This window comes from Sycon ciliatum, chromosome 1, assembly GCF_964019385.1.
Source record: "Sycon ciliatum chromosome 1, ocSycCili1.1, whole genome shotgun sequence".
In the NCBI taxonomy this organism is placed as follows: domain Eukaryota; kingdom Metazoa; phylum Porifera; class Calcarea; order Leucosolenida; family Sycettidae; genus Sycon; species Sycon ciliatum.
This window is the reverse complement of record NC_088643.1, coordinates 78,165,547-78,181,552: the sequence shown is the minus strand read 5'-3', so window position 1 is coordinate 78,181,552 and position 16,006 is coordinate 78,165,547. Positions and strand designations below refer to the sequence as shown.

At 46.6% G+C, this 16,006-nt stretch overlaps 1 protein-coding gene across 4 annotated transcripts in view; it reads right to left on the bottom strand.

The window, feature by feature from the left end:
- LOC135805637 (dedicator of cytokinesis protein 3-like) overlaps positions 1–15,780 on the bottom strand; it is a 66,698-nt gene extending 50,918 nt beyond the window's left edge. For 2 of the 4 annotated variants that reach the window (XM_065319705.1, XM_065319706.1), the window contains exons 1-14: positions 15,469–15,780; positions 14,813–14,896; positions 13,860–13,897; positions 12,501–12,559; positions 11,486–11,579; positions 11,164–11,253; positions 9,652–9,707; positions 8,526–8,613; positions 5,922–5,948; positions 5,450–5,634; positions 3,034–3,115; positions 2,486–2,555; positions 1,898–1,966; positions 1,688–1,766 (exon numbers count right to left, since the gene is read on the bottom strand). In XM_065319705.1, coding sequence (XP_065175777.1) covers positions 1,688–1,766; positions 1,898–1,966; positions 2,486–2,555; positions 3,034–3,115; positions 5,450–5,634; positions 5,922–5,948; positions 8,526–8,613; positions 9,652–9,707; positions 11,164–11,253; positions 11,486–11,579; positions 12,501–12,559; positions 13,860–13,897; positions 14,813–14,896; positions 15,469–15,526 — 1,079 coding nt within the window. In that variant the 5' untranslated portion in view covers positions 15,527–15,780. The remainder of the gene's footprint in view (positions 1–1,687; positions 1,767–1,897; positions 1,967–2,485; positions 2,556–3,033; positions 3,116–5,449; positions 5,635–5,921; positions 5,949–8,525; positions 8,614–9,651; positions 9,708–11,163; positions 11,254–11,485; positions 11,580–12,500; positions 12,560–13,859; positions 13,898–14,812; positions 14,897–15,468) is intronic. The other 2 variants (XM_065319709.1, XM_065319708.1) reach the window with 2 other exon arrangements.
- Between the last annotated feature and the right edge of the window lie 226 nt (positions 15,781–16,006).

The following is a 16,006-nucleotide window of genomic DNA, read 5'->3' as shown; positions in this document are numbered from 1 at the left end:
GACCCAAACCTGATTGTAAATCTTTTTGAAACAGACTATAGACACGGTATTGCATGCACTGGCCCATATTATCTACCATCCTTCTGACTTTGTACTGTCGTCACTACCCTACATGTACTGCACTACTAGCTGTGTTTAGTTTCATGCAGTACCTGCGCATCATGTGCTAATTGTTTTGCGCGGGCTTTTCCCTACCGTTAGTTTTGCTGAAGGAGTTCTGGAGAGAGAATTGAAATGACGGACGATGTCTAGGAGTGGTTTTCCCTTTTTGCTTGTGGCTGGTAATATGGACTGAGATTGTCATGTTCTAAATGAGAGATAAGACTCAGAACCCGCCTGCCGATTGAGTTGTTTTCTACCAGTCTGCGAACGAGCGGGCCCGACTCAACATTGGTGCAGTGAACAGGATTTGGCACTCATTCCGAAAACTTGACTGACGACGGTGACAACAATGGCATGGAAAGTCCACGTATCTGTAAAGCTGCATTTAGACCACGGACTCGGTCCTGACCACTACCAAACGTGGAGAAGTCAACTGGACATTGACTTCCAGCTCCACGAGGTGACAAACAGTAAGAAGCAGGACCTGGCCGCGGCGGCAAACCTGGGAGAAAATGCCAGCTACTATTTGTGGCAGAAATTCCCCGCAATCCGTGAGGGAGACAACCCGGTCGCGGACCTGATTGGACTCTTCGACGAGTATTTCGGCATCCACCCTAGCACGGATGCGAGGCTTGCTGAGCTGTTCTAGACTGAGTAGCAGCCTGTGGAGTCGATCCAGGCGTTTCGTGTCCGAATTGAAAAGGAGATGCGAGTGTGCAATCTCACTCCAGGAGCGGACGTAAAGGATGTGCTCGGCACAATCGCCGTACATTTATTTGCACATAGCCTGTCCGTCAAAGCGGCCCGGAAGTGTGTGCTGCAAGAGGGAGGCAAGGATCTGACAGCTGCAGCCATGCGAGCACAAGCAGTTGTGTTGGCCCGCCAGGCGTCGGCCAAGGAAGTAAAAGTTAGCTACGCTGCTCCCCATGCACAATGCCGATGAGGTCAGCATCTAACCAACCCAAGAAACAGCTTGCTTGACTCAATCAGTAAACTGCTAGTCCCTCCTGCTTTCAAAGAAGGGAAGGGATGTTGAGGTTTGACCTCAACTAACTGAACTGCTACTGATCTTTACAGGATACTAGCTACCATGCATCTGACTTTGTATCGTCGTCAGTATCCTACATGTAGTGCACTGCTAGCTGTGTTTAGTTTCGCACTGTGCCTGCGCGCCACATGCTGATTGCTTTGCGCGGGCTTTTCCCTTCTGTTACTATTTGCTGAGAGAGTTCTGGAGAGAGAGAGAGAGAGAGAGAGAGAAAGAGATAGGAGAGAGAGAGAGAGAGAGAGAGAGAGAGAGAGAGAGAGAGAGAGAGAGAGAGAGAGAGAGAGAGAGAGAGAGAGAGAGAGAGTTGGGGTGGCGGGAGTTCGTTTCGAAGTGGGGTTTCCTTTTTGCTTGTGGCTTGTAATGTGGTCTGGGATCGTGATTTTCTAAGTGAGAGATAAGACTCAGAACCCACCTGTCGATCGATTTGTTGTCTAACAGTCTGCGAACAAGCGGGCCAGACTAAACAACATGCAAGACGGATGAACCAGCACAACACTGCCGCAGAGAACAAAGACAATCGCTTACTATCACACTTACTGGTACAACTCAGCTGTGAAGACTTCTGCCTCCGGCTGAGGCTGGATTGGCTTCTGCAAAATGCTGTCCACGGGGAAAACTAAATAAGCAGCCAAAACAAGAGGAATTATTCAAGACTCAACCCATCCAACACTCTGGAAATACAGGCCTACAACAACAAGACACATCCACCCCAGAGAAGAAGGCATCAATCAGAGTTCCGCTACATACCAGCACATGCATATGGTCGACGGAAGCGAAACGCTTCCTTCGATGGCTTCTGATCGACCATCATGTCTCCTACAAGTAAGAACATAGATATGCAAACAAATAGCAGGGTGTCAACATTGAAGTCGCCCCAAGAGAAACAGAAAAAAACCCTGATATCAAGCAGCAACTCAGTTGTTGCAGTTGATGATGCTGCATGAACAAGCACATTATATCGTAGTACAACAAATATAGTATTCATAAGTTTGAGGGGGTTGAAACAGGAAAACTCTGAAGAAACATTTGACTGCCACCAACAGGGCTCGAACCAGGGACTCTCGCTTATGGCCAGTGATGCTCTCCCACTATGCTATGGTGTAGTTGCCATCCGAGCAGCAACCATTCAACATTTTCCTAGACTCAGAAACTCACGCCTCCTGTGAATCTACACAGGGTGGCGGGACACAGCCCTCGCTGTACCCAAACACCTCACACACAAACACACAAACATGCAGGGAGCCCCAATACCATAACAAATTCAAAAGTTTGAGGGACTTTAAACAGGACAAGTCTGCAGAAAAAAGTGACTGCCATTTACCAGGACATCCTTACCGATTCGAATCACATGAAAGACGAGGTACATATATGGCTCTTTCCTCAGCTGCTCAAACGCACCCAAGTCCTAGACATGAACGGCAACATCATGGCGTAAACCAGCAACAAGAACAAAGTTATCTCAGGCTGTGTTTCCATGGCAGTATCAACCCAGGCTTGAGTTACAGCCTGCTGTGAACACAGATCGACTGGAGTGTCTACAAGATACACGGTGCTTTGCCCGGGTTGATCAACCCTCCCCCTAGGAGGTGGGTTGAAATCGAGAAAACGTACTACTGTACGTTAGTGTGTATTTCGCGCCAGGATTGCACAGCACTGCACATGGGAACTTTGCACCAAAGTAGCCGGGTTGAAAATTCTCGTATAAACACAGCCTGAAAAGAGGAAGTTGCGACAGACTTAAAAACAAAAAGCCCCGCTTCTGATGACAACAGTCTCTCAAGAAGCTCTATGCTCAGTATTTATCACAATACTCCTACACCTGACAAGAATGCGCAGAGTAGCAATCACACACAAACACCAAGCTTGACATTCACAGCACATACCGTGAAAATGAAGCGCAAGTTATCGGCTCCACCGTAGGAGGTTGGCTCTCCGTTTTTGTCATACTTCATTGTGCACCTCTCACTACAGAGGGGTTGTGACAGTAAAACAGTACACACAGCAATCACATACAACACGACATGCCATATGCACGGCTGTTTCATGCATGCGCTCTGCGGCCAAAAATATGGCGGCACAAAATTAGAATTTTTGAATTTTGGCATCGTGATCGCGTGACAGGGCCAGATATTTAGACAATTTATTCAATTTTCGGTTGCCATACGGTACGTTCTCAGATCGATTTGGATCGATTCTGGCCTGCTTGCCCTAAATATTTGGAGTTATTCGCTAGTGGTGAAACGAATATCAAAACCCAGTAGCCGAATATTCTTTGGCTTAACGAACGAACGAATATTCTTTCGTTAAGACGGATGACATCACATGCCCTCCTCTCAGTCATATTTTTGGACATTGTCTCTATTATTAGGCATGACAAACGAAGGCACATATTTCTCCATCATTTCTAGGTTAATTTTCACAAAATCCCAGCTGAAGTGCATTTCACAGGCTCAAAAACATCTTGAGACGTGATTTTTCGTTCAAGCGCCATAACTCCACTCCAGGACCTCGGATTGCGTTCGGGTTGCTTCTAGATGACAGCTGAGAGTTTTCTAATGCCGATAGACCTTTCGATGAAGCAATTCGGTCAAGTATTCGCGAAGTTACGAAAGTTTGAAGTCGCCCGGTAAACTCTGCATACCGGGTTAACGAATATTCGCCATGAGAAATATTCGTTTGAATGTGCCAAACCGAACGAATATTCGAATATTCGGTATATTCATTTCACCACTATTATTCGCTTGCCAGCTCTTGGCTCTCGCCTCAGCAGGGCGAAGCTATTCAATAATGTCATTCGGCCCACCATCCTGCCAATCCCAGTAGCCGACGCTGTAATACCAGCCCTCCACTTGGACCTCGGCATATTTGTGTGGATATATGAGCTCTTGGAAAAGGAACTGCACCAGCTCGATCTGAAGCTAGCGGCGCACTGCGCTATAGCATCTAGCGACGGTGACGGGTTCACTCGGCTAACCACACTTCACCAGGAGCTGCAGACGGCAAGCACGAGCCTTGAAGAGACCGAGCAAGAATGCACCACGTACCAGCACCAACTTCAATTCCTGACGATCTCGGTGTAGAATCAGCAGGTCGATGACAATGACAGTCGATGGCAAGCACTTGTTGAGCAGCTTCAAGTTGGTTTCACGCTGATAACGGCAAAGCGAGACAAGAAGCGTGTAGAGGTGGCTCGCCTAACATCTGACATAGAAAAGCTGAGCGGCTGTAAAGACATGCATGGTCCTTGCCAGCAGTCTTTGGATCCTGTTCTGCAGGCCAACAAAATCCAGTGTCAGGTGTATCATGGTGGAGCGTTCAATGGCAATCACATCCGTGTCGCCATGAGACCCGCTGTTGTAACTGCCATTACACAAGCTCCTGTGGCCATCATCTCAGCCAGACAGCCCAGTCTGCTTGCAGACACACAAGCCATTGCGGAGCGCTATGGCAAATTGATCACTATGTATGCTGATTGCAGCAGCATTTTCAGCAAGTCATCTGCAGTCGACGACGATGCTCTCACCAAACTGGAGGCTTGCATCAAAACGTTCCTTGCTGCTTGCAGGACCGAGATCGTGGCCGGAGGCTTGGCGCATGTAACGCCGAAGCTGCACCTGCTTGAGCACCATACGTTGCCCATGATGCGTCGTCTCGGTGTCGGCATTGGCTTGCTTGGGGAACACGGAGCAGAAAGTATCCATTCTGCGTTGAACAATTACGAGAAGGACTTCAAAAATATCCCCGTCGCGAGTCAGCGTCTGAAGACCATCGCTGATCAGCATCTGCTCTCCTGCGTTATGGAAATGAGTAATCTTCGTCCCCAACGCAGTACCAGGAAGAGAAAAGCACTAGCACTAGAGGAGTAGTGCACCACCAGGTGAGAACAAGCAGAATACTTTGTGAAACAATAATTTTATCGTGATTAGTAAAGTGGAATTATTTTAGTGTGCCTGGCGTTGTAAATCGAAGTGATGCCTGAATACCACGGTTTCACCCATATACTTTGTAAATCTGATCGTATCAAAACATATTCGAACGGGTTTACAAACCTCGCTGAAAACCAGCTTAGATGGCGCCATATTGTTAGGTGGCACGCGCGTACCAGCCGTGTATGTGCTGTTCATCCTGATTAGACGCACGTCAGCCCTGAACCCATGAGGAGTCAACTGCGGGAAAAGGAAATGCCGAATTCCACTCTGCTGTGGCGCCCGACTAGACGTAACTACACTGTATAATACATGCCCATCGTGATCACACACAACATAAGTGACAGAACTGCTAGAACACAACGCCGCTTACCTGAAGAATGAGTCATCGCGCATGTCATACAGAGAAGCATGAAGCTCAAACTCTCCAGGTACTTGGCACTCCAACGAACAGAGCCTGAAGTAGAGATGGTGAAGCTTCTCGCTGATATCAGTTCCCTTCCGAACGGCAGAAGTTATGACTGACACCGAGAGGGTACGGATAGTCGAGTCTCCTTTCTACAAGTACAACAACCAACAAAAGACAATTTGCAGTCATGCCACACAATGTGCTACCTCTTACCCAGTTCTCTCTCTCTCTCTCTCTCTCTCTCTCTCTCTCTCTCTCTCTCTCTCTCTCTCTCCCTCCCTCCCTCCCTCCCTCCCCCACATGCACTGCACCCCTCCCCCCCCCCCCCCACACACACACTGAGTATCCCTCACACACGCAAGCACACAGACACAACTAGAAGATCTATTATACGTAACTGAGAAGGTATTCGTGCACGTTAGCCAAGCATCCTTACCGCCATTTCCTGCGCTGATTGCTGATGCTGAAATAATGAACAAGAACATGGAAATTACCTCCTTCACAAGGGTGGACCATCATGAACACAAAGTATCAATACTACACAAACAGGGCTGGTCGAGGCAGCTCAAAGTAGACTAGAGTGCTCGATGCACAACAAAGTAGACTAGAGTGCTCGATGCACAACAAAGTAGACTAGAGTGCTCGATGCACAACAAAGTAGACTAGAGTGCTCGATGCACAACAAAGTAGACTAGAGTGCTCGATGCACAACAAAGTAGACTAGAGTGCTCGATGCACAAACGTGCAGAGCCGTATACACAAAACACCGGAGGCGAAGGGCTGAGGAGCTGTCTGCCGCTGTCTGATGATCGCTGAAACGCGTGAAATTTGAAGCTACAGCTCCACAGCCTTTCGCCTCCAGTGTTTGTGAGAATCAATACTATGTATATACCATAAAGTATCATTGCCCCCCCCCCCCCCCCTCTCCAATTTCCGCCACCCTATCGAGTTTCTACCTGTCAAGCGACTTCAGCATATAGGTCAAAATACGGTGTTGACCTAAACGCATGCACTGCTATGTAGTACGCAATACTTGCCAGTGCAGTACGCCTGTGGATGAAATTGTGCACTTTCCAGCACAAGTTTGATCTTCCGTATAGCTGTACACGCACATACTTCCTCCGTTAAGCAAAACTTCGTTGCGTTTTTAGTGTTCTTGTCATGGTATTTCTGTCGGCATTAGACATACATGTCAGTGATCTATCCCCTACATAGAGTAGCTGAGTTGTCGTCCATTGTTCTGACAGGCTTTTGAACCTCCAAAAAACGTGGAGTCCTTTGAAAAAATCGGCGAAGCAGAACCGTTTCTCGACAGGATGTCACCAGAACACAACCCCAGGCGCGCGCGCATGACACCAAAGTGCGAAAATGAGAAACAGTTTGAAAGACCGCGTGGCTTGAAGAAGTGTCCAGGAGCCGGCCAGCGCTCAGGCACTGCTGTACTCATGGTACTAGCACGAGTCGATGGTGCGCATCCGCACACAGCCAAAAGCAATGCACTTGTGTTTGCAGAGCAGGGGAAATCAAAAGCGTTCGACAATCAGGTTGTCGTTCAGTCGGCGCAAAATCCTGATCTCAACGGCGACGACTTGGCGTTCTTCCACAGCCTGTAGACAGACGTGTCACTCGTGGCGAAGGAAACCAGAAAGGAGCTTCTGCAGGGTGTGGAGACGTGCTGGCACGACACACCGCTGCGAAAATGGCGAGCGTTTGTTTGGGTCTGTATGCCTCCTTCCATGGCGGTCCAGAGAGTGGCCACAACTATCAGCGCCACCGGGGAGGTCGTCAAGGGCACAGTTCAAGCGAAGAACTTGGCGATCTCCACGATCAAAATAATCGTGTCTTGGAAACTTGAAAAGGCTGCGGAACAAAAGCTGGCAGCGCTGGCGGCGACAGTCAGCGAGGATGCAGACTCGATGTCATCAGGGAGTGAGTCGTCATCAGATTCAGACGAAGAGTGAAGCTGGACTGCTTTGAAACGAGCTGTGTGACATCTGTAAATAAATATCTTTCATATGCTGCCTTGTTTTCCACTTTTCAAAGCGTGTACGTAGCCATAGAATGATTTGGACTGAACTGTAAAAACGCAACGAAGTTTTGCTTAACGAAGGAAGTAGTACTGCACTTGGCAGCCTTGATCTAACTCCCGCACCCTGCTGAAAATCCAACTGGAAAGCGACACAGTGCGGGGGGATCAACGGTATTTTTAACGGTACTTATACTTCCCCTCGCAGCAAATAGCTTTGCAAGTTGTCAGTACAAAACAACTTTTAAAAAGGTAAATGAAAATTATATGCCGGACTACAGTACTGTCGGGCGCTGAAGAACGGAGCGCCGAAGAACGGAGCGCCGAAGAACTGCCAGGCTAGAATTTCACCAAGCCCAGCATAGCAATGTATACATGGTGAATCAACGGTGCACAGACTGCAATACATGAAAATAAGATGTGCATAGACTGCAATACATGAAAATAAGAACGGTCTAGGCTAGGAGGCTGATCCCCCAGTTCTTCGGCGACCGACAGTACTGTATCACATCATCACTGCAACAACCAGCCTTAGTCGTTGCTACTCCTATTATCAGCAAGACTCAAGGTGCTTGAAAACCCTGGCTTCTTTTAGTTCATATCCACAGCAAAAATGCCAAGGCCATAGTCTGTGGTGCCAAAATCGAATCCAGATTCAGTGCATATAGAGTGTTCACATTGACTGCCATGATACCTTCAATGTTTTTACATCTGTACCTATTGCTGTTGCTGTCGCTGTTATTGTTGCTCTTGCTGTTGCTGTTATTGTTGCTGTTGATGTTGCTGCTGTTGCTGTTGTTGTTGTTGTTGCTGCTGTTGTTGTTGTTGTTGTTTTTGCTGCTGTTGCTGTTGTTGTGGTTGTTGTTGCTGCTGCAGTCGTTGTTATATTATACGTCACATACATGTACCAAGGAGGTATGTTGCCCAATAACAAGTGAAGGAGCAGATTAAGGATAGGACTGCAGTGTTTGGTGAAGAATGGTGCCATTCTACTTAGACTATCACAATGCATACCATGCGATGTAGATCAATGAGAGGAACAGAGCGCTCATCAACGACTTCCTTGTCCTTGTTTCGAGGTGTCAGTGGCAAGCTCATGATCCTGAACATGATACAAGCAGCAGACAGCAGCAGGCTTATACATAATAATCAGCATGCGCGGCTGCATAGGGCAGGCCAGTCGCACAATCAATGGAATTTAGATCTGGGGAGCACAGACTAAAATACCGGTAAGTAGTAGTAAAGGTGTGCAAGTAAATGACGAGCACATGTGTACAAGTGAACAGCAGGTATGTCATATTGTGTATCACATAATCACTTCAGAAGTGATACATGAGCTGAGAAGGGGAGGCAACATAACTGCACAAGCACCGGTCTGCCACTCAATACAAACCATATGATTATAATGATTTGATCCACATAACCTCTATAGCAGCTAGACTCCCCGTTACCCACGTCTGTCCATGTCTTCCCGCATGGGCAGGTGCAATATGTGACTTCCAATATTCTCATTATCATAGGAAACAATAGGAAGGGCTAAACGTAGAGGCACACCTTAGTACTTTGCTTCATTCCTAAGCAGTACAATTACAATGCATCTGTGTCAGGTGTGTCAAGGGCATGGATAAGGATCTCACTCAAGAACTCAAGAATACCGTAATGACTATCCTTCACAGACCTAATCTTACTCAAAACTAAGGGCCACCACGTGTCAAAAGAGAGAAACTGGCCATAAGAGAAGCTCGGGATTCTTGAGAAAACACCTAAAAGCTGTGTGTGTGTGGGGGGGGGGGGGGGGGGGGCTATGTCATGACACCCCTCAGAAAAAGAATCCTGTGCTGTGCTTCTCCAGTGAGTCACGTAGTAACACCATGCAGCTAATATGGTGACAGGTGTAGTATATCCACAAGAGGGCGAACCTGGCAGGTGTGCACATGTACACAGTCACTTGAATATACTATCCCACAATTAGGATGCAACCTACAAGTCAAGGCATGAACAAACCTGGCATGTGGCAGTCAATGTGCAAGGAGCCATGGGGATACAAATTTTGAAAGCATCCATGCGGAGACCAATTGGCAATTGGCCACATGGGATGTCAGGCAGTGTCATGAGATGCTAATATGGTTATTAAACTCACTTATGTCCCCAGTCTATAAGAAAGGTGGCTCTGTGTCGAAGTTGCCGCTGCTCATCCTGCAGTCAAACGGAAGAAGTAGACCCATGGCCGAGATGAGTGGCGCCAGGAAAAGCAGAGTCGGAGTTCCAACAAGCATCATACAATAGACCCGGCCTTGTCCCTGTGGCATCTTAACCAGCTACACCTGTATTGATCATATCAGACTATTGCAATGCTACTACCCAACATCAACACAATGATGTCAATGTCATGCATTCATCTAATGTGCTGTCTTGTGCACGCAATTTACCTTGGCATATTCCCCCCGCACCTACAGCAACTTAATTGGTTTGTTTCGAACTCCCCCACACGTAGTAAAGTCCGTCTCCCCCGAGCTACCACATCTCTGTTTGTATCTTCCCCCTTTTTCAGCTCTTATACTAAATGGCTGGCGTTGCCCCTTCATGTCCGTCAGGCAAAGTCGCTTCCCTCATTTCGCAATCTTGCAAAGCAGCATTTCAACATTCCCATTCAATAGTCAATATACCTGTTTAGTCTCGGTCGTCTCACGTCGGCTGTATTGCTCCCTTTCCTCTGTTATTTACAATGGTAGTGGTGCACCACCACACTTCTTATCTTTCTTTCTACGCCCTGGCTGGCAAACGCCCCCTCCTCATCTATATTGGCACTGATTCATCTTTAGCCACTGGAAGGTGTAATAATAATAATAATAATCTTAATTTCAACTTCCTTGTGTAGTGGCAAGCAAACAGCAAGTACCTTCATAAGTACCCAGCATTGTCAGCTGCCAGCATTGCCAACTGCACGTTTTTGCCCGCATACATGTATATACGGGGAAATGAAGCTTTGTATGAAGCATGGAACCTGAGAAACTGCTGGTCAAATCAGGCCCAATCCTCTGCAAAACTACAGTGCAGCTTAGCCTCTGTCATCGTCTGGCAGCTAGAGACAATCAAAACAATACATGGCAGAGTCCCGGTATTGCCAGACAAACTATAGTTCTATCGGCTTGGAAACACATTTGAGCTGCAGTGATCTACTCGGACAATTAGACAACGGAAATCCACACAATCACACAACACTAACTAGAGATGGGGGGTACACAAAGGGCTAACAAGACACTAGTGCATGGAGTTATGCTGTATTCTTGCGATATAGTGTACTACTGCAACAGCAAATTACATTGCTGTGCTTAGTACGAAAACTGAAAATTTCAGTATCATAATTATCATCATGTTACCCCAATTGACAGTCCATGCAGTGCAAGTTTTTAAAAGGACATCAGGGCAGTAGCACGTAAAGTCATGGTTTTCTGTACTCTTTGGCTCGACGAGTTCACGATTCAGACTTTGGACACCTATAGCTGAATGGAAGATCGGTTTCAATACAAAGCCAGTTCTTTACCCAGACCGTTTTATCCGTAAGTCAGGTACATTGCTACATGACTATGTGTGCGCATGAAAGAAAACAAGGACAATAAAAGGCAAGCAGGATTGTGTCACAACTCCCTACCAAGGATAAAGACCGGGTGGCAAGCTGCTTGCGAATGGACAGGATTTCCAGCACAGCATCGTGCAGCTTCCCAAACATCTCGTGCTTCTCCTGCAGCATGCAGAAAATACACCCAGCAATTCATGAAACATGGGAAATCTTTATGGTCACCACCGCCAAACATACTTGGTGATGGACCTCTCTCTCTCTATGCCAACAGTCACACATGCGCAAGCACATAGTTCATTACTTCTTCACGTACACTGCACCAATAATCATTAGGACATGACAAGGATTCGAACGTTCATCAAAACAATCATTTCCTCTACAAGGCAAGTCGTACCACATAGAACTTGTTGAGAAGAAGCTGACGCCATCGTGGCAGCACGGTACTGAGCTCATGTTCCAACGGATCAAGTCGACGCGGTACTTCATTTCTGTTGTCACATATACACAAGAGAAGGGAGGGGATGAGGGTGGAGGTAGACATGCACAGTGACATTGCTACAACTGTAAAGAGCTAGGTCCCTTGACACACATACATGTAGAAGTATAATGATATGTATTAAAGCCCATTGGGAAATGCATATACACTGTACATAGCAGTAATGGTCAGCAAACAAAGAACAGGATCACTCAACCCATTGCTGCTTCCTACATTTTCCATAATCCACAATAATGATAGGAACCTATACTTCAAGTAGCATTACAAATGTGCCATACATGTACTTAGATAGCAATGAACATGGTTCAAGATGCATCCCTGCTTTTCATGCATATGAGAATGCACTGAACTGAAATGGACAGGTGACAAAGGGGCCCGTGACATGGATTGGATTGGATTGGATTTATTTATAGTGGTGACTATAACAGACAATTGCCTAAGAACAATAGACCCACTCCAGGGAAAGATGTAAAAAGATACTTTGAAGTAAGAATACCGTAAAGTACCGTTGATCCGCCCCCAGGCCATGTCGCTTCCCAGCTGAGTTTTCGGCAGGGGGGCGGGAATTAGATCAAGGCTGTCAAGTGCAGTACGATGTACAACAACATAGAGGATCAGACTCAATGTGCTGGATTGTGCACATTTTGATCCTGGATTGGCAAGTATTGTGTACAGCAGTGCATGCGTCGGTTCAACATCGTATTTCGTTGTATACCCCGAAGTCGCTTCACAAGGAGAAAATTGACAGGGGGCGGGAATTAGAGAGGGGGCGGATCAACGGTACTTTACGGTAATTAATATAATAGACTATTGGATAGGACGTCTGTGTATTCAACTGCAGTGTTTCAAACATCACTGAAAAAGAACTGCAATCACATGGTAATCCTGCGGTGCTGAGTGCTATGCAGCTTACCCAGTGGAGCTGATAGGTGTAGAATCTGCCAGGTGAATGAAGCTAGCTGGGAATATCCCCTGCACAAGCAAACCAATATACCTGAAACCTGTTCACCGTACACAAGAGGACTACCAGAATACTAGTACAGTAGCAACAAACAAAACCTCATGCAGCCTTCAGTTTGAGAAAAGAATGTGGTGCTGACACAGTACTACCACACAGTGATATTAGCATCTTAGTTGTTCGAGTTTCCATCATAACATGCACATGTAGTTCTACTTCACTATTACCACTATGCCAAGCAGGAGCCTGAGAGACTCGTAGGACCACCATTTCAGGAAAAAAACACATGCCTTATCTCAGTTATGAAGATTGTTTCAGCGCATCCTATGGTATTGCGTTTGGGTTCATACTGTTCCTCTTGTGATGAGCTTTCCAGGATGCCCAAGATGATTACAATTGTCCAAGGGAAATCAAGAAGCTACGTCCAATTCAACGTAAGTTTTAGAGGGTACAATAACTGCAATTCTCTGCAAGTCTGCATACATTGAGTTCAGAAAGTAAAGGGTTTTAAAGAAGATTAATCTCTGTCCCTGCGAATGGCTCCAGTGAGGACAGGGGGCTACAGCACTGGCATCTGCTTTACGCTCAAAGCTCGTTCCTCTCATCAGGAGCTTTCCAGGATGCCCTAGCTCATGGAAGGCATCCAAAGGAACATTTACCAAAGTTATTGATCACACAAGTTAATTTTAAAATATAATCAAAAGAAGCTCATGTGCAGTGATTTACCCCACAGCAAAGGGTAAAAAAAGCCCATGATATCACAATGTCACAATGATGACACACATTCCATTGCAAGTACCATCAAGACAGCAAACAAAACACAGTAATAACAGAGTCCCCTGCCCTCCAACAAACAATACAAACAGAACCCAATTAATTAATAGAGTTAAGACTGCATTTCTTCAGTATATACATGTATCTCCCCCCCCCCCCCCTCCCCCAGCCATGCATGCAACCTACCTAGTACCTACACAGTTATGTTGTGCCTTGCCTCTCAGGTACTTAGTTCCAAGCACTTGAAATGAGTAAACAATGAAACATTTCCCAAGAATGCCACTACTGGGCCATAGGCCACCAAGCCAGAGACCACTTATCCACCACTTGACCAGATACTCCAGCGTGTTCATTGCATGCAAAGTATGTGCCGCACATGGTAATGCTGCATACACTGATTATACTCATAGCTGCCCTACTTGTGGGTGAGTTTGCACAGTACAGATGGACAGGAAACACACATTACAATGGCCTGCAGGCCAGCATACATGCACAGTGACCAGTGACCAGTGAGCTAATCTGGCAATCACTTCAACTCACTGTCAAGCGATTCTTCAATAGTGTGCCGCGATACCAGCCTGCACAAACACACAAACAGGGAAATAGGACAAGGTCCTAGGTCCTCTATATGGAGATGCTGGATTGATCAATGGAGAAGAATATACATGCCAGGACAAAGTTCCGCCATAAAAGGACTGGCCACTTTGCAAAGACATTCAATCTACCTATGAGTAAAACGCAACGCCACAACATAGGCTACAAAGTAGGTGCATGTGCTTGGACTGAAGCAACATGGGCACTGCTCAAATGCTCACATAAATGCCGCTTCCTCACAGTGCGTTGTGTACATGGTCCCAGAACACGGAAAGTCGAATATCCTTTCTTCAGAGACTGGAGAAGGTGAAGAGTAATTTGTTACGCTTGCCATAATTAGTTACTCGTTTCCACGTATGGATTTCTCGCATTTCTCGTGTATTGACCATTTCTGATGTCAAGTACTAAAACACAAAGATGCATGGATGAAAGAATTTATCCAGTCCAGAATACATCCTGAGAGACGCTTTGACTTGCTTTCACCTAAGGCTACAGGGGAATAATAAGCTTGTTACGGGACCGGAATCACCATGCTTGTACTATTTACCAAGTCTATAAGTAGTGCATGCGGCAGCCCGCAAAGGAAAAGACATCCACCATACAAGCCAGCCCAAGTCTCCCTCCAGCAAAGATTTCCCAATGGTCTTGTGCATTACGCCCTTAGCTAAACATTGACATACATACAATCATGTAGAAGGTGTCACTTTGCTGGTAACATGACAAATTGGGTGTGAATTTTCTAATAAAGGAGCAGAGATGTGCCATGTGATTGGATCAAACACAGATGGATGCATTGCATTATGAGAACAGACAGAGTGTAGGTTGTAGAGGGGTTTCATGCACACTTGAAAACCCTTGTGTGGCAGGCATAGGAACAGCAGTGGCGGTCTGCCACTCACCTCTACACTCTTCCAGGATGTGCACAGTATCCCCGATTTGTAGAGACAGATGGCTGGTCGCCCGAGCTTGGTAATCATGGATAACTGAAAACCAACAGGATAATAATTGTGGAATGCAATGTTATTTACTACATCAATAGTTCCAATACAATACCGAGTGGCCAGGTCAATACACATTACTGTACAATTGTGCATTATGTAGCAAACCCTAGCTAGCCCCACGAGTCTGGACATGCGCTCTGAATTCCTGCTACTGCTTGTACCCGTGTACGCGCCAAGAATATCCACATGCCGCAGTATGTTTATTTCGCTACAAAATAAAGCGCATCGCTCGCGGTCACGGTTCTTTAGATTACAAATACAAGACATAATTGCACGCACGTCCTCATCCACTATGCCGCTGCTACAAATAAGAGCACAAAATACGCGTGACCAAAAGGACTCTCGACAATAGCCACTATGGCCCAGGGTGGAATAATTGCATACTTCTGGGTTGCATTTTCTCGAGGGCACGTGCTCCTGTTACCCACAAACGTGGAAGCAAAGGAACTGAATTCACCCAGCCACGCGAAATGGCAGAAATAATAGCTTCCACGTCAATTCGGACACAACAAAACTTCAAACGAACTACTAGCAATAGATCAGGCCGAAATTACCTGCTCCCAGACGAGCATTGTTGGAAGCTGAGCGCCAACACGGACCGGAGTCTGGCATTCTGGACGGACCCAGAGCCAAGGCCCGTTTAGCAGGGCCGGCCGCACGTATATCACACCTCCTCGTTCATCCAATACACGCACCGACACTTTGAACGGACGAGGCTTCGGCGCTTGGCCACGACGGACAAACAAAATCTCGTCAAACGAAGAATACAAGTAAATAAACAAGACCAAGAAATGGTTGACATTCGACCACAACCGATCTCCAAACTGTCACGATCGAGCCCCAACTGGCCAAGTCCATCCATCCTGTTAGTGTTATCGGTAGCGCGCGCTCCAGTGCACACACTCAGCCACTGATCTCGTACACTCTGCATAGTGCAGTGCAGTGTACTTATTCGGTGTCGTAGCCACCCTCGGACAAGCTCGAGCTCCTTATTACTAGTTAGTGCACACTGCACAGACAATGAGACATACTAACACAATCATAGTGACTATGTACACGTCTAGATCTACACCGAGTAGATCTACAGTACAG